Here is an 18,881-nt window from a genome sequence, read left to right on the forward strand (position 1 = left end):
ACTCTCTTGTGCTGAGTTACTTTTGTTTGTGGATTTTTTTTCATTTCTTTTGTTTTTGTAGGTTTTGTTTTTGCTGAGACTTTATGTTTTTCGTCTTTATTTTTATGAGTTGGTTTCTACAGAATCTTTGATCAAAATGTTTAGTAATGGTAACTGGATACTATCCAGTTCTTCTGGTCTCATGGCAAAGGATGTGGTTGTTCATGGAGGCAATTAGTCACACATTCCATTTCTTCTTCCTATTCCTGACTCCCCTTCCTCTGTTATTCCAGGTGACCAACTGTTGTACACTGAATGGCTGCTTGCAAGCTTTTAAGATCCCAGGCTTTACGCAATGAAATAGGAAGTATAACAAGAGCAATGAATATGATATTAGGCCAGTTAACTGGGATGTCCCATGAAACCATGATCCTAAACCTCCAAACCAAGGAACCAAATCCTTTGAGGTGTTTGGCTGTCGATAAGCAGCTGTGATGGTTAAGACTATGTGTCAACTTTGCTGGGCCAGGATTCTCAGTGGTTTGACAGTTGTATGATGTTGTGATCACTTCCATGTTGGGATCTGATATAATGTGATCACCCCCATGATGTACAACTTATTGACAGCAATTACATTAATCAGCTGTACAAACCTGTACTTAATCTATGCAATTTTTCCATCACTGTAAACCAAAACTCAGTCACTTGACCAAATTCTTGCCAATGGAATAAGAGTGGAAGGAGTATATGTAGCTTCAATGTGATAAAAATGAAGATTGGAAAGAAAGAGAAATGGGGATTTTTCAAATCTCTGGAAGCCAAAATTTTCTCTGAATTACATCAGAGAACCGAAACAAAACTCTTATTTTATTTACTGACTCTAATTTTAATGGACTGATTAAACAGAACTCCATGTGGTCTGGTAAAATATCTTCTAGTTTGGGATCCATGATTCTGCCTAGCCAAATAACCTTTGTCATTATGGAGAGTATACTACCTGCATTATGTTTTTTTTTTAAATTGTGCCTTAGGTGAAAGTTTACAGCTCATGTTAATTTCTCATACAATAATTTATACACATACTGTTATGTGACCCTAGTTGCAATCCCTATAATGTGACAGCACACTCCCCCTTTCCACCCTGGGTTTTCTGTGTCCATTCAACCAGCTTCTATCCCCTTCTACCTTCTCATCCTGCCTCCAGACAGGAGCTGCCCATTTAGTTTTGTGTATCTACTTGAACTAAGAAGCACACTCTTCACGAGTATTAGTTTATGTTTTATAGTCCAGTCTAATCTTTGTCTGAAGAGTCAGCTTCAGGAATGGTTTTAGTTCTGGGCTAACAGAGAGTCCAGGGGCGATGTCTTCTGGGGTTCCTCTAGTCTCAGTCAGACCATTAACTCTGGTCTTTTTATGTGAAATTGAGTTCTGCACCACACTTTGCTCCTGCTCCATTAGGGACTCTCTGTTGTGTTCCCTGTCAGGGTGCTCACTGGTAGTAGCGGGCACCAACTAGTTCTTCTGGTCTCAGGCTGATGGAGTCTCTGGTTTATGTGGCCCTTTTGTGTCTTGGGCTAATATTTTCCTTGTGTCTTTGGTGTTCTTCATTCACCTTTGCTCCAGGTGGGTTGGGACCAATTGATGCATCTTAGATGGATGCTTACAGGCTTTTAAGACATTAGATGCCACTCATTAAAGTGGGATGCAGAAAATTTTCTTAATAAACTTTGTTATGTCAGTTGACCTAGATGTTCCCTGAAACCATGGTCCCCAGACCCCTGCCCCTGCTACTTTGTCCTTGGGGTGTTTGGTTGTTCAGGAAACTTCTTAGCTTTTGGTTTAGTCCAGTTGTCCAGTTGTGTATTGTGTGTTGTCCTTCCCTTCACCTACTGTTTAGTTAGTGAATTCCCCTCTCTCTCCCTCCCTACCTTTGTAACCATCAAAGAATGTTTTCTTCTGTGTTTAAACCTTTTCTTGAGTTCTTATAATAGTGGTCTTATACAATATTTGTCCTTTTGCGACTAATTTCACTTAGCATAATGCCTTCCAGATTCATCCATGTTGTGAGATGTTTCGTGGATTCATCATTGTTCATTATCGTTGCGTCTGCATTATGTTTTAATATCTCAAAGGTTTGCTGGCAGATTGTTCAGATTTGGTAAGTTACATGACATATAAGGAGTCAATGCCAATATAAATTTTAAAGTTTCACGTGCTCTAATGTGGACCCACGTGCCATGGCACAGTGAGTGGGTGGCGTGGCACTTACCTGCATATACTGCTCACTGCTCCACCTCTGTTCGCAGGTACTGGGTAGAGTCTGACATTTTTTTCAATTGAGCAAAGTTTAATCTTTCTGAACACATGGGACATGTGTTTTCAGTGTTCAACATGCTGTTTGAGGGAGGGAAATGCAGAGTAAATTAAATCTATAATATTCCATTAGCTTTGGGGCTGCTCTAATGTAAAAAACAACTATTTCCTATCTGCACCTTTTAATACACATTCATCATGCAATTTAAGAATTAGTTATATTCAGTCTCATGCAAGATCCCCTTTAAGGATAATATTCTCAAAGGTCATAGAAGGTTCTTTCAAGAAGCTAGTTTAGGAATCTTTAGGAATATAAACAAATAAAGATTCAAAATAAAAGAGCAGCTGAATGTGAAGTCTATTGATAAATCTGTGTGACTGAGTGAAATGATACACACTTACATCTTAAATTCTGAGTATAGAGCAGGGAAGTCACAATGTGGACACACTGTCCAATCATCTTTCAACATATGTCGACCCTGGAAACAGTACATTTAAGGGTAAAATTTATCTTTATTTGTAAAACTCCCACCATTACTCAATTATAATAATTGGATTACAGTTAAAAGCTGGACCTTTTAAATTACAAAATTATTGATATTTTACATAAGTGGGTAATCAATTAGAAAGAGATGGCATCAAAAGGACGAAAGCCAGATTTTATCAGATTCGTCTATAAAGGAAGAATAATCTTCAATTGTGTGATATCACTATCTGAATTTATTATCCTTTAAAATAAAACTTCTATTAACTCATGAACTAACAAATAATCTGATATTTTATGTTTTCTAATAATCTCACCCACCCATTGCCATCGAGTCGATTCTGACTCATAGCAACCCAACCCCATAGGGTTTCCAAGGCTGTAAATCTCTATGGAAGCAGACTGCCTGCCACATCTTTCTCATGTGGAGCTGCTGGTGGTTTCAAACCCTCAAGTTGATCGCTTTAACCACTGTGCCACCGGGGCTCCTTTTTCTAATAATAGGCCTTAATAATAAAAATAAAATAACTACCACTTATTAAGAGCTACAACATGCTAGGTATTGTACTTGGGCTTCATACATGTTATGTCATCAATCTATGCTTTATTTCAATGAGACAGGAACTATTATACTCATTCTACAAATGAACCTAGGAAGCTAAGGCAACTTTCACCAGGTTATATATTCAACAGGAGGCACAAAAGGATTTGAGCCAAGGACCATCTGATCCCCAAGCCTGCCCTGCAGTGCCTCCTTGATATTCATGTAGAGTATTACAAATTTTGAAGGTACTTTGTTGACCAAGAAGTTATATGCTAAATGTGCAGGAAATTTGAGGGATAAGATTATTTCCGAAATGAAGAACCAAGTGTTTAAATGGGTTCTGAATATGCATACAAAGAAAAGGATAATATAAAGAAACTTACTGTTACAATGCAATATGGGATGTTATTTTTACATCCAGGGCAGAGGAGTTCACACTCTGGGAGAAGAAATTCACAGAATGGGCACGGGGTCGTGGCCTCTTCTATCTCGGATGTATCGGGCCTCCTGTGAGGAGGAATCACGTATCACTTGAAAACAATGACGTTTATTTCATGTAACATGGATAGCAGAGAGAAGGCATGTTTTGAAAACCAGTAACATGTTAACACACCAACTTCTTCACAGCTAGACTTTGAGACTAGAGATACTTACCAGCTCACCTGCGGCCCCTCCCCATTGACCCATGCTCCAGCTCCAGGGAGGAGGAAGAGGAACTAGGATTGGGCGTTACATGGGCTGTGTTTGGGAGTTGGTGGAGTTCACAGCAGGTTAAATGGCAGAAAACATGAGTGGGTCTTACCGTCTCCTCTATTCCTGTGCCGCTGAAGTTGTGAGCTTGCCATTTTTCCTCTCTCTCTCCTTTTGTGTAACTGAAGTGATAAGGGCTATCCAGTGCTGCTTAATAGGATTTTCTGTGACAATGGAAATGTTCTAATTGTGTGCTGTCCAGTTCAATACCCACTAGCCACATGTACCTTCTGAGCACTTGAGATATGGCTAGTGTGACTGAGGAACTGATTTTTTGTTTAAAAAATTTTTAGTTAATTTAAAATAGCCATGTGTACTGGACAGCACAGCTCTAGATCACTCTTGCATGGGGAGAGAATGCCAGGTGCTAGGCCGGTGGCACTAAGCCGTGGGGGCAAATGTGCTCTATCATTTGCTAGTTACTGTCTCTCCACCTCACTCTCCATGCTGGCGAGTGTGTTGAATCAGACTGATTTGCTCTGAAGTAACTTAGTCTTCTCAGCTTTAAAAAAAGGGGAATGTTCCATGTAGCCCTGTCCAGCTTAGAGTTCTCCACCATGAGGGTTGGCGCCATGCCCAGCTAACAATTAAGTGGTATTTGCTTCTATGTGCTATCACTGCTGGTGCATTCACCTCCCTTGGCTGAGGTCTGGGTCAAGATTCAGGTTCACCTGGGTCCCCTGGTCATAATGACAATGAATGTTGTTGTTGTTAGGTGCCATCCAGTCAGTTCCAACTCACAGCGACCCTATGTACAACAGAATGAAACACTGCCCAGTCCTGCGCCATCCTCTCAACTACTTGAGGAGGCAGCTCTTCACCAGTTGTATTTTGAGTGCCTTCCAATCTGAGAGGCTTATCTTCCAGCACTACATCAGACAATGTTCCGCCGCTATCCACAAGGTTTTCACTGGCCAATTTTTTTCTGAAGTAGATTGCCAGGTCCTTCTTCCTAGTCTGTCTTAGTCTGGAAGCTCCACTGAAACCTGCCCACCATGGGTGACCCTGCTAGTATTTGAAATACCAGTGGCATAGCTTCCAGCATCACAGCAACGTGCAAGCCAGCAGACCATGACAAACTGACAGGTGATCTCAGTAGATGATAACAAATAGGTACCCCAAATGTCATCACCACTTTGAACAAGTGAGAGTTTAGAATTAATACATGATGCAATTTTTCCTTTTGTAAACTCGAATGTACCTTTTTCTAATTGTCTTTTATAAAATCAGGTAAATGTAGGCCACTTACTGCTTCTGAAGTGAGGACATGCTTTATGTACCCTTGGAGCTGCACAAGGTTTGGAAATGAATTCTCCACCTACAGTGGTCTGTGTCAACATGAAGTTTCTTACACTGAGAAATATTCACTATTTTATTTATCCCTCTGTGCCAGACACTGTTTGCTGCCTACCATTCTTTTCTCCTTTCTTACCAATAGAACTTTGTTTTTACTCAGCAATGTGCTTTGCAGCTAGAGGTAGCCATGTGAGTACTGCCAGTGAGATCTGAATGGAAGTCCTGGGCATGGTGTCCTTCCTGAATGAAAAAACAAGGACCTTTTTGACCTTTTCTCTTTCTACTTCTTCCTGCCTTGAATAGGGACGTGATGCCTAGAAGTGAGCAGATGTCTTGCAACCATGAGGAGGAAACCTATATGCTATAGAAGGCAACGCTGGAAGACAGCAGAATCTGTCCTGATGGCATCACAATGCAGTTGCATTGGCCCTGGGCTGCAATGCCTTGTAGAAGCAAAGAAATCCTGACTGTTTAAGCCATCGTTTGTTGGGCTTTCTGTTGCTTGTAGCTGAATACAATCCTAACTGCTACCCCATATCCATTTTCTTATTGAGCCTGCACATTAGCGGTTAAATTTTGAAAAACACATTTGTGAAATGTGATTAGGTAGTAGCAGTAGCTATCACGGCCTACCTGACCATTGCCTCAATCTTCTTTTTGTATTTGGCATCTATTTTATTACGGTACTCAGGCCTCATCAACATGGCTGCAAAGCTGAAAGCTGAGTTCTTCAGGCCTGCTCTGTGACACTCGATCACAGTAGACGTCAGGATTGGCACAATGTCTGCAACACAAATGGAAGAGCAGAAAGAGCACAACGTCTCCTGTCTTCAGTGGTACTGGCGTGATGCTGTCCCTGGTTCAGTAAAGTAAAGATCAATCTCTGAACTTTGCTTTTTCTGGCAAAGAACTAGAAGTGACCTGTTTAATGGGGAAAGGGAACAGCAGTGGAGTCAGGCCAATCACTCATCAAAATGTCTTTCCTTTGGTTACACCAAGTTCTGCCTTGTAGAAACCAAGACTTGCACACCTCTGAGAGACATTATGCATCCGACAGGACTGCTGATGAAAAGGGCAAGGGAGATGAATAACTATCTGCACTAACCTCTTTGCAGGCATCTAATTATTTCTTCAGGACAGATACCCAGAAGTTGAATTACTGGCTCACGGACCATGACCTTTTCTACAACACTCTTACCACAAATAGCCAAATTGCTTTTTAGAAAGGCCATACCAATTTCCATCCCTAACAGCAGTCACAAGCACGCTTTCCTTGTTGCACCCTTCGCCAGCGTGGCGTAAAATTATTTTAAAGACTTTTTTATGTAAAAAAAAAAAAGATTACATTCACAGAACAGGGGTTGGCGAATAATGACCCATGGGCCAAATCCAGTCCTGGGACTGTTTTTGTATGGCCCGTAAGCCAAGAATGATTTTCATACTTCTAAATGGTTGAAAAAAAAATCAAAACAAGCACAATATTTTATGACATCTGAAGATTATATGAAATTCAAATTTCAGTGTCCATAAATAAAGTTCTACTGAAACACAGCCATACTCATTTGTTTACATATTGTTCACGCTACAGCAGCAGAGTTGAGTAGCTGCGACAGAAACCACGCAGCCCGCAAAGCCTAAGACATTTACCATCTGGTCCTTTACAGAAAAGTTTGCCGACCCCTGTCATAAAATGTGGCTAAATCTATTTATTGGAGGATGTTATAATGAAATATTTTTTAAAATAATGGAACCTTTTCGGTCGAGAAGGGAGAGGGTTGACGTCATGGGGTTGTTAACCAATGTCATAAAACAATATGTGTACTACTGTTTCATGAGAAACTATTTGTTCTGTACACCTTCACCTGAAGTACAATTAAAAAAAAAAAAAAAATAACGGAACCTTTTCAGAGACAATAACCTATACGAGTTGAGAACACAGAGTCAGCCTTACTAGCTGACTGTGATTCTGGGCAAGTATTACTTCACTTCTCTTGCCCCTGTTTGCTTATCTAGAAAATAGGGAAAATAAAAACAGTACTCACGTGCAGAAAAGAGTTAATATAGCAGGTCTGAGACTGCTTTCCTTAGAAAGACCTGCATGCAAGGTTGGCCCTTGGTTGGTATCTGGGAACTCGGATTTTGGGAGGGTTCCCACCATCCCCAGAACTGACAGGAGTGGCTCACCGTGCCTGTTCAGTCTGTATTACGCTGAACACCTGCTTTCCTTCTGGGAGTCAGGAAATTTGATAGGTGCCAGGCAGAGGGTGCCTACATGACCAGTCCCCAGTAAAAACCCTGGGCACTGAGTCTCTAATAAATTTCCCTGGTAGCATTTCACACATGATGCCACAACTCACTATGGGAGAAATTAAGTGTGTCCTATGTGACTGCACTGGGTGAGGACTCTTGGAAGCTTGTGCCTGGTTTCTTCTAGACTCTGCCCCACGTGCCTTTTCCCTTTACTAATTTTGCTTTGTAGCTTTTCACTGTAATAAATCTTAGCCTCGAGTGCAACTATATGCTGAGTCCTGTAAGTCCTCCTAGTGAATCACTGAACCTGGGGGTAGTCTTGGGGACCCCAGACACACTTTATGGGGTTGTGAGGATGAGCTGAGTTAACATATGTAGAGAGCTTAAAATGGTGGCTGGAAGAGTTAGTGAATACAGAGCTTATAATGCTATACTAATGCAGAAATGTGGATACCGAGCTCTTCTCAGGTAGTACTTACGTGATGGAAATTTGCTAATGTTGTTGGCCACCCGAATAAGCATACGTGCCCCTTTCATATGATCTCCATTTTTAACATGAATCTGAAATAAATGATAGATTTTATTCTTCTTAGACACTTCGATTAACCCCAACTGCTCACATATAAAAGAAGAATCCAGTTCATGCTTTGTTCCCTCAAATAAATAACTCCTTGACTTGACCAGAACTGGGTCATCATGAGACCCTCGTAGCCTTTCCTGGCTACTAACACTTGGAGTTTTGCCCATATCTTCCCTGCTTCTAGCAGCTGCACCTGGCACCACAGGCTCACTCCTACTCTACCCTCTTGTTTTACTTTTCCTTAGACCATCTGACAAGTGTTCAAACCCTGGTCCGTGTCTTACTGGCCATTATTGGGGGACTAATCATACCAAGTTGACCAGGCTGTCATGAGACCTGAAAGCTGAGTTAATCAGGAGTTATCAGGAAGAAAGAGAGAGAATGAGTTGTTAAAGCAATAGGGTACTGCCTGCTGTAAGGCAGAAGAGCAACAGTGGGTGGAGGTACCTGAGATTTGGCAGGTATGACTGGGATCTGTGATGCAAGAAAGAGGTGCACTTAGGAAGAGATGAAGCTGGAGAGTCAGCAGGGGCCCGGCACGAGAGGTACTGCAGTCACCCGCGCATGAGATGAGGTGGTGGACAAAGGTGGCGCAGTGGGAATGGCGAGAAGTAGATAAGGAGTTAGACTTGATTATATTTGATAAGTATAGGACAACTCCCAGGTTTCAAGCCTGAGCAGATGAATACTGGTATAATTTACTGAGCATGACAACATAATTAAAAATATTAACTAAATCTAAAAGAAAAGGAAGGCACCGACTCTCTGGGCCTCAGCACTGCCCAGCTCAGCTGTCCACACCCAAAGGTCCTAAGCTGTCCATCAGCCAAAGACACTGTCCTAGCTATGGGGAGGAAGCATCCCCCAAAGCTGAGCCTGGATTTCCCCTGAAATGTGAATGAATCTTTCTTCACTCCTTTGTGTCAAAGATGCCCTTTTCAGTTTTCTTGATAGGATGTGATTGTTCCCCTTGGGATATTACAAATAGCTAAAAATCTTAGAAAATCTTGAAAATGGTTGTTGCTTGCGTAAGAAATTAGAGCAGAGGTGAAACGTCACAAGGGTGCTCTTCTGGAGGAGGGGAGAGGAATCTGGTCCAGAGAGAAGTGATGGGCCAGCCCCAGGGGCCAGAGGAAAAGAAAAAGACTCAAGAAGCATCCCTGTGGCTTACAGTGGTAGAAAGTACTGCTTGCTGAGGGCTTGGTACATGAATCTCCTCATCTTCCACCATCTTGTTTCTATCCCTCCCCCAACCTTACAACCTCCATTTTGCTGGACTCTTCGCCCCAGGGCATTAACATGACCACTCATGTCTGAAGCTGAGAAAAACCTCCCTCCCTCTTTCTACCATGGAGGGGAGTATAAGAGGAGCAGTCCCCCTGTTGATCTGAAGGGAAGTGTACTCCTGGGGATTGAAAGTTGGAATTCTAAGTGTATTTTCCCTCATAATCAGTGTTACAGACCTACGTGGTCCATGTGGCTATTTACATTTAAAAGTTAAAATTATATAAAATTAAAACTTTAATTTCTCAGTTCCACTAGCTAACTACATTTCAGGTGCTCCACAGTGTGACTACCATATTGGGCAGCACAGATGTAGAACACTTCCATTACTGCAGAAAGTTCTACTGGACAGTGCTGATGTAGATGATAATTAGGATCTAAATAATTCATAACACGACTACCCTATTTAGATACTTTAAAAGTTGAATAGGCTCTTATGGACTGGTCTGGGAACCAATTTAATATTAATATGGGAAGATGTACTTGGACATAAATGAAATTTTGGAAAAATATGTAAGTTGGGATCCACCTGTATCTTTACATAAATATATCTGTGTATGTATGTATACATATTCACACATATATGTGTGTATATATACACATACATTTGGAAATCCTGGTGGCTTAGTGGTTATGAGCTATGGCTGCTAACCAAAAGGTCAGCAGTTCAAATCCACCAGGCACTCCTTGGAAACCGTATGGGGCAGTTCTACTCTGTTGTATAGGGTCACTATGAGTCAGAATTGACTCGACAGCAGCAGGTTTGTGGCCGTTGAGTAGATTCCGACTCATAAAACAAACAAACAAACAAAAAAAAAACCCACTGCCATAGAGTCGATTTCAACTCATAGCGACCCTATATATACACACACATATATATAGACATATCCACACATATAATATGTATGTAAATTATACATACAAGTATATTTGTATGCTCTATTTTGTTTCTATTAAGAATTACTGATTAAAGAATAAATACAAGTGTACATACACACATGCATTTATAGAAGTACAGAAAATATATACAACATAGTATTAACTATTATATCTGGGTGATCGACTTAGAGGATGAATTATTTTTTCATTATACTTTTCTATATTCTCTAAATTTTCTCTATATTAATATTATATTCAGAAAAAAACAAACAGTATTAAAGAATGGACCCCCCCCAAAAAAAAACCAAACCTGTTGCCATCGAGTCAATTCTGACTCATAGCGACCCTGCAGGACAGAGCAGAACTGCCCCATAGGGTTTCTAAGGAGTGGCTGGTAGATTTGAACTACCGACCTTTTGGTCAGTAGCCAAGTTCTTAACCACTGAACCATCAGGGCTCCAAAGAGTGGACAGACTTATAAAATCCACTATCTTCGAAGTAATGAACTAACAAGCTCTAGACAAGCAAAAATGTTTTAAGTAAATCTTTTTTTTGAACAGGTAATACATTCATGTGGTTCAAAAATCAAAACCATATAAAAGATGCACAGGGAGAAGATGTGCTCTTCCTCTTATTCCCTTCCACCCCAACTGGGGTTTGGTGCCATGCCTCTTCTGCCCTATCCCTTGTTCCCTTTAGGTAACCATTTTTATTTGATTCTTGAGTATTTTGTCCAATTTTGTTTCCAATGAATATATACTCACTCTTTTTGCTTTTCTGTACACAAAAGGCAGCATACTGTGTAATTGTTCTGCATCTTGCTTTTTTCACTTAAGAACACAGAGATCTAGGATGTCTCTCTAATCCAGTGAAGAAGTACCTGGAGCCGATCCCAGTAGGTGACAAGCACACCTGGCAGGTTATGCCCAGGTCACACAAGAGCCTCACCTTCACTAGTATGTAACTGTGCAGGATCATGAGGTTGGTGGCCATCTCAGAGGGAATTTTGATTTTCTGGGATTTAAGTTCTGCATACATGCTGAAGAGAACATCATGTGCATTCCGATAGTTTCCTTGAGAAAAAGGTGGTAAGATAACGTCATTACAAAGCACAGAATAGGAGGACTTTCTAAGGACCTTCAGTATTTTATAAGTGGATTTTGTTAATTACATTATTATCAATATCTTACTGCTTTCTTTAAATATTTAAAGTCACTTAGCAGTTTTTCTTATTTTAATTGATGGTCCTACCACCCATCCAGTCCCCTAAGGGGGAAATGTGCTATCATCTCAGACATCTCACTCCTCCTCAGAACACCCACCTGGCCCCAAAGTCGTCAAGTTTTCCTGAGTCTACCTTCTGAATCTGTCAAATTCAGTCCCTCTCCCCATGACCCCTGCTAATTCTTCCCAGCATTTCTCTCTGCGGTAGCGTACTAATCAGGATTACTAGTGAGCTTCAGCGACCTCTATTCTGATGTCAGAATATTCTTTTAAAAACCTCAAGCCGTCAGTCACACACCCACATAAAACCTGCATAAAACCCTCCAAAGGCCCTCAGGATCAAATGTGAATTCCTGAGCAGAGCACTTAAAGCCCTTCAGAGCTGCCTTTCTAACCTTATCTTTTGTCTCCATGGCACACTCCAGTCATGCAAAATGCTGCAGCATCCCTGTCCCTCACATCTCCCTACATTTGTGTTCTCACTGCTGTTATTCTCACAGCACCCCTCTCTCATCTCCTGCTAGCTTATCCTTTCAAAACTCAGCCCAAGCTTTTGTTGCCTCCTCTAATCTCCATCCTCCAACTCTTCCCACCCCAGACTTCAGGATGAGGTGGATCTCCTTTCCTGTGCTCTTTTACCAGTTGCCATGGAGCTGATTCCAACTCATAGTGGTACCATGTACGTCAGAGTAGAACTGTGTTCCACAGAGTTTTCAATGGCTGATTTTTGGGAAGCAGACTGCCAGGCCTTTCTTCTGAGGCATCTCTGGGTAGACTCGACCTTTCGGTTACAGATGAGCATGTTGACCATTGGCACCACCCAGGGACTTCGGTGCCTTTTTAGCATATTTCTGTTTCAGCACTTATCACCCTGTATTACAGCTCTGAATTTTCTTCCCTCTCTCTCCCATCAAATCCCGAATCTTTGAGGGCAGAACTGTGGCTCAGTCCTCTCTTTACCCTGAGCTCCTAGCACAGCATCTGACAGACACCAGGTGTCAGATAAACATATGTGAATAAAGTTATGACTTATTTAATTCCATCGTGTCCAGAGCTGGGTTCCATATTCATGAACACCTAATTGAATCAGCTTAAGAAAATTAGTGAGGATTACAGAGTAATTAACTGACTTATTATTCAGTAAATATTTACAGAGTATATCAATGAACAGAACCATTCTGGTGAGTCTATAAATAGACCTTGTGTACTATAAAGAACTAGATCGATAATGATACCACATAATTATCTTCCGTCTGCTAACATCTCTTATATTGCACAGGGGAGTTTGTAGAAGGGAGGCTGTGGGCTGGAGAGGCCAAGGAAGTCATTGCCCAGGAGACGGACACTGCATGAGGCCTTGCAGTAGAGGAAACTACCTAACAAGAGAAGGCCTGAGAGTTATTCTGTATTCCCCTGTGATGGTGAATTATTTTACTTCTCAGAAACCTAGAAGTAGTCATCCTTCTAGTCTTTCGGTTTCATAGCAAACCTAGATTAGAAACTGGCCACACTCTCCTGGGCAGAGAGGGGTGGGGGACTTGAATCTCCTGCCTGTTTGGGGAGAAAAAGATGAACCTTAGGGACCTACCTGAAGACTGCTCTTCTCTGGCAATTATAATGGCAGTCCGACCAGCTTCCCGGTATTGTTTCAGAGCCATGTACAAGCGGAACAGATACTTGGCGTCCTGACATATAAACAGTTACAGAAACATCACTTAGCTAAGGGGAGAAACACCTAACATTTTGCATTTCAGTCAGAATCACATTCACCTGCCAGTAACTGATACTATTTTAAAAAATCCCAATGAATAAAGAATTAGTTTCTCAAACACTTATTCAGAGTTTGATGCATGCCAGGTTCTAAGTACTGTTCTAAGTACGTGAGAAACAATAATTCATTTAAATCCTCACGACCACCCTAGGAGGAAGGTACTATTATTACCCTCATTTCATAAATGATGAAGTTGAAACACAACTAGAGAGGGGCAGAGCCAAGATGTGAACCAAGGGATTCTGGTTTCAGGGTCTGTGTTCCTAACCACTACTCCAGAGAGTATCTCTCGTGTGCTTAAAAAAGAAATGTATCCTTAACAATGTACCAACTTCACAAATTTTCGAAAGTTTTTACATCTATACAAATTCTCTCTGATCTAGAAAGTTTTTCTTGGCCTTTGATCATTTTCCATCCCTATTCCCTCTAACTCTAGACTATTTTATGTACTTGATGCTTGTTTCTAGATTACTGGGATAAGTGGATATAATGTGAGGTGGTTTAGAACAGTTCAAAGGCCTGTGACTTTTGGCAAGTTAACTTAGCCTCTCTCCATCTCAATGACTTTATATTTAAGTAAAGGAAATGGACTCTGGGATTGCTAAAACCTTCTCCAGTTGTGACTTCTATCATCATCATTTCTCCAAATCAGTGATTTGAGTTCCTTCACAAGGAGATATCCTTGAACACCAAAGCAAAAAGGGAGAAAAAACTCCACGGGCTCCCAAAGGTGTGTGGCTAAGAGAAGATGGGTATCTTCAGGAGTCCACAGTGGGTTACATATTGTAAAAATATGCTCTTCACGATTTATTTCTACTGTATGTTTACAGAGAATTACTTTCATGCTTAATATGATGTCAGGCATCTAATTTTTAAATTTATTTTTGTTGTTGTTGGTCTATTGTTGATTTGTGACTTCTAGAGAGACCCCAGCTGTTACAGAGTAGAACCGCTCCACAGGGCTCGTGTGGCTGTCATCTTTATGGAAGCAGGCCTGTTTCTTCCATGGTGCTGCCGGGTGGGTTTGAATCGCCAACTTTTAGGTTACCAGCCGAGTACAAACCGTTTGCGCCATCCAGGGACCTTAGCATCTAATTTGTTTTTGTTAACGAGTATTACTTTGTTAATTACCATAATTTTTGAAATATGAACAAAGCACACGCTGTTGGGGATCAGTGTCAACCCTGTTATATAGTTTCAATAATCATTTTTCATAATCCCTAGAATAAATAAAACTGTAACATTTGAGAAAAATTGTGAGTGGTGGAGACTGTTGTCTAGAAGGGGCTTGGCTGTTTCACAGGTGGCGAGGCCAACTGTAAAGAGTGAATGTACATAATAGCCTCCAAACCTCAGGGTATAACTAGATGAATTCTAAGTCTGCTTTCAGAGATAAAAATGTACAAGTCTATGATGCGAAAGCCGTAACAGGTAAAAACAGGGCAGAACAAAGTAAAACCGTAACTGAGATACTTAGAAGTCCAAAGCAAGTAAACACGTTTAGTACCTTCGGCATGCCATCACTCTCCCCCATAAGGTGGTCTATCAGTTGGCTGGTCAGCAGTTCATCTTTGGCCTGACCAACCTGTTTAATAAGAAAGAAAACAGCAAATCAGCATCTTAAACCTACCAAGAGGAAAAAAATACCAAATAATCTTCTGCTAAGGAAATGTAAAAAAAAATCTATATGTAAAAGTACCTACAGTAAAGTGCCTGAAACCTGAAATAAGCGCAGGTCTTTCTTCAATTCATTTGTAGAGTTTCCACTGATAAAAATGCATCCTCAGAAGCTATAGCTTTTCTCTATTGCTGTATCAAAATACTATATTTTTCATACACATAGAAAATTTATTTCTTGGCTGTTTCGATAAAAACTTTCTTAAGCTAACTGACTATGAAACCTAGAGAATACAGCCTCTTAAGCACAGGAACTGGGCCTGATAAAGCTACCGAGTGCCATCATCTCTGGTGGCTTCCTGAGGAGACACACACGCACCCGGCTGCACACAATCTAAATCATAAAGGGACGAGTGTTACAGCCACAGGAACGCAGAAGAGGGCAGGCCGCAGGAAATGGGGGTTGGGACTCTGGAGACGACACCAGCCTGTAAAGCTAGATCTGAGAATCATTTCCTTAAAGGTGAGAGTAAAGCATTGGAGTGTTGAGTGATACTGATCAGGAAAAAAACAAACAAACAAATAAAAAGCAAAAAAGTACTATATTGCAGGATGGAAATGTACCAGTTTTAGTTAGTAGGAATGGAATATGTGAGATAAGGAATTCAGGGGAGACAGTGAGGAATTACTGACAAAGTTAAAAGGCTTAAGAGTCTTGGTGTTTACAATAGATGGTCCCGGAGAGAATGCGAGAAAAATGTAGAACCTCGAATTCCTAAAAAAAGGCCAGAATTACTGGACAAGTAGAGACAAGATGATCCCCTGGGACTATTGCCCTGAGATATCCTTTAAATTTGGAACTGAACCCACTCCTGGAGGTCACCTTTCAATCAAGTAATAGATTGGCTCATGAAATAATATCACCCATGCGTACTGTTGCTCCTTTTAAATAATGATCTATACGAGACCAAACGGTCAATATTTACCCTAAGGCAAAGATGAGAAGGTAAAGGGGTGGAGGCGGGATAGCTAGATTAATGGGAACAGCACAACCACAATGGAAATAATGAGAATGCTGTCACATTCTAAAACATGTAACCAATGACACTGAACAATATGTATAGAAATTGTTAAATGGGATCCTAATTTGCTGTATTAACTTTCATCAAAAATACAAAAAAAAAAAAAGTCTTCTGTCTATAAAAAAGAGGTGAGCCCAGAACACCACTGTAGCTCAACCAAGGGGAAGACACTGAACAGGGCAGTCCTGCCCTTTGTCATATTAACAATACTGTAGTGAGAAAAGCCACAGGAAAATGAGGAAAACTGTCATTAGAGACAGAGCAACACATGGTCCAGCCTGCTACACCTCAGGGAAGGTATGGGCAGGTATGTGGGAGTCCTTTATGCAGTAGAGGAAGGATGAGATCAGCAGGGGATAGACTTGAGTGTAGAGGAGATCATGTTGAACCTGTGGGGTAGAGAGGCTTGGGGCTACAGTCTCTCTATACACCTCACTGACTGGGAGGTGTCAGTATAAGAAAGCTAAGCTTCTAGGAATCTGTGTTGCCTCTACTCTCGCCACTGCTATAAGGAGGGACACTGGGACTGAGAAATAGTAGAGTTCATTATCCTGGTGGCTTTTGCGGATGACTTTGGGTGAACAAGCCAGTACAGAAAAATGGTTAAAAGTAAGGGTTCTGGAGTCAGCCCACCTGTGTTATCTTGAGCAGGTTACTCTCGGGGCCTCAATGAGGATGATAACAGTACCTACCCCATGAAACTGTTGTGAGGATTAAATAAGTTAATACACATAAAGGGCTTAGTCTGGTGCCAGGCAGATAGGGCTGCCAGATTTAGCAAATAAAAACATAGGCCAGCCAGTTAAATTTGAACTTCAGAGAAGCAACAATTGATTTTTAATGTAAGTATGTCCCACACAAAATGTGTTCAACGCATCAAATCTATTCTTGAGATGGTCTCTAAGTTCAGGTGGGATATGCTCAAGGTCATACTTTGGCTCTCGTGGACTTGTTCTAATTTTCTTCAGTTTCAGCTTGAACTTGCATATGAGTAACTGATTGACTGTTCCACAGTTGGCCCCTGGCCTTGTTGTGACTGATGATATTGAGCTTTTCCATCATCTCTTTCCACAGACGTAGTTGATTTGATCCCTGTGTATTCCATCTGGTGAGGTCCATGTGTATAGTCGCTGTTTATGCTGGTGAAAAAAGGTATTTTCAATGAAGAAGTTGTTGGTCTTACAAAATTCCATCATGCGATATCCGGCCTCGTTTCTATCACCAAGGCCATATTTTCCAACCAATCCTTCCTCTTTGTCTCCAACTTTTGCATTCCAATCACCAGCAATTATCAATGTATCCTGATTGCATGTTTGATCAATTTCAGACTGCAGAAGTTGGTAAAAATCTTCAATTTCTTCACCTTTTGCCTTAGTGGTTGGTGGTTGAATAATAGTCGTATTAACTGGTCTTCCTTGTAGGCGTATGGATATTATCCTGTCACTAACAGCATTGTACTTCAGGATAGATCTTGAAAAGTTCTTTTTGACGAAGAATGCAATGCCATTCCTCTTCAATTTGTCATTCCCGGCTTAGTAGACCATATGATTGTCTGATTCAAAATGGCCAATACCAGTCCATTTCAGCTCACTAATGCCTAGGATGTTGATGTTTATGCATTCCATTTCATTTCTGACGATTTCCAGTTTTCCTAGATTCAAGCTTCGCACATTCCACATTCTGATTATTAATGGATGTTTGCAGCTGTTTCTTCTCATTTTGAGTCATGCCATATCAGCAAATGAAGGTCCCCAAAGCGTGACTCCATCCATGTCATTAAGGCCAACTTTGAGGAGGCAGCTCTTCCCAGTCGTATTTTGAATGCCTTCCAACCTGAGGGGCTCATCTTCTGGCACTGTATCAGACAATGTTCACCATGGGTGACCCTGCTGGTATTTGAATACTGGTGGCATAGCTTCCAGCCTCACAGCAACATGCAAGCCCCCACAGTACGACAAACTGACAGACACGTTGGTGATGGGGCGGGGCGGGTACTGACCTGGAGGAGTATAATTGGCAGTCTAGCTGGAAAGAAGGCTTAGGTTTTTTTCCTAGCTCTATTACTTTCTATTTCTTTAGGTTGGTTATATTATCTTTAGGTTAGTCACATTATCTTCTGGGATCTCAATTTCCTCATTAGTCAAATGATGGGGGCTAGACTGGATCACCTCCCGGGAGATCTAAGCTTCTGTGATCCACGAATGGTCTTGGGAACCACAGAAGGTCCTACCACTGAAGAATAAAACAACTGTAACCAGACATGAGAAAAATCAACCCAGCAGTAAAGTCCAGAATGGACATGTCTGAATGAATGAAGTAATCCCAGGAATGAATAATAAATACAAATATAATAGTTTTGTAGACTACATGTCCTCAATCTTAACAAAATGCCACATTATATAGCACAACAAATGGAAGTAGATTCTGTGGGATTAAAAAACAGCAATAAAAGGAGAAAACTGTGATAGCTATAAGAGACAGCTATTATTTTGTCTGATATGCATTCAGTTCATCTAAGAAATGCTCCTACCTCCATTTTAACCATGAAGTTCTAATAGGACTTCCATGTCTTAGAGGACCCTATCTCCATGGCCACAGATCTTGGTCGAGGGATAGGAATAGACCCAGTTCGCCCAGTCATGCTATTCTATCCTTGTGGCTACCAGTTGATAGGTCTTGGAATGAACAACCAACCAAATCAGCTCTTATGAACTAGGGAACAGAGTTCTAGTCTCTCTTTGGTAGGAAAGATAAGAGATGTAGTCTTGGGAGTTGCTGGCAGTCTTAATTCTGGCTTCCTGGAAGAAGTAGGTCTTAGAAAATGTTTT

General features: G+C 41.1%; 1 protein-coding gene across 1 annotated transcript in view; it reads right to left on the reverse strand.

Annotated features, from left to right (window-relative positions):
• The window catches only part of WDR19 (WD repeat domain 19), a 102,951-nt gene that overhangs the window by 13,789 nt on the left and 70,281 nt on the right, over positions 1 to 18,881 (reverse strand). Inside the window, exons 26-33 of the mRNA XM_012557919.2 lie at positions 14,862 to 14,939; positions 13,172 to 13,268; positions 11,308 to 11,432; positions 8,096 to 8,177; positions 6,000 to 6,150; positions 3,704 to 3,827; positions 2,695 to 2,771; positions 2,249 to 2,373 (exon numbers count right to left, since the gene is read on the reverse strand). Of these exons, the coding sequence (XP_012413373.2) occupies positions 2,262 to 2,373; positions 2,695 to 2,771; positions 3,704 to 3,827; positions 6,000 to 6,150; positions 8,096 to 8,177; positions 11,308 to 11,432; positions 13,172 to 13,268; positions 14,862 to 14,939 (846 nt within the window). The 3' untranslated portion in view covers positions 2,249 to 2,261. The remainder of the gene's footprint in view (positions 1 to 2,248; positions 2,374 to 2,694; positions 2,772 to 3,703; positions 3,828 to 5,999; positions 6,151 to 8,095; positions 8,178 to 11,307; positions 11,433 to 13,171; positions 13,269 to 14,861; positions 14,940 to 18,881) is intronic.

The sequence above is a fragment of the Trichechus manatus genome, unplaced genomic scaffold, assembly GCF_000243295.1.
Source record: "Trichechus manatus latirostris isolate Lorelei unplaced genomic scaffold, TriManLat1.0 scaffold00126, whole genome shotgun sequence".
Lineage (NCBI taxonomy): Eukaryota > Metazoa > Chordata > Mammalia > Sirenia > Trichechidae > Trichechus > Trichechus manatus.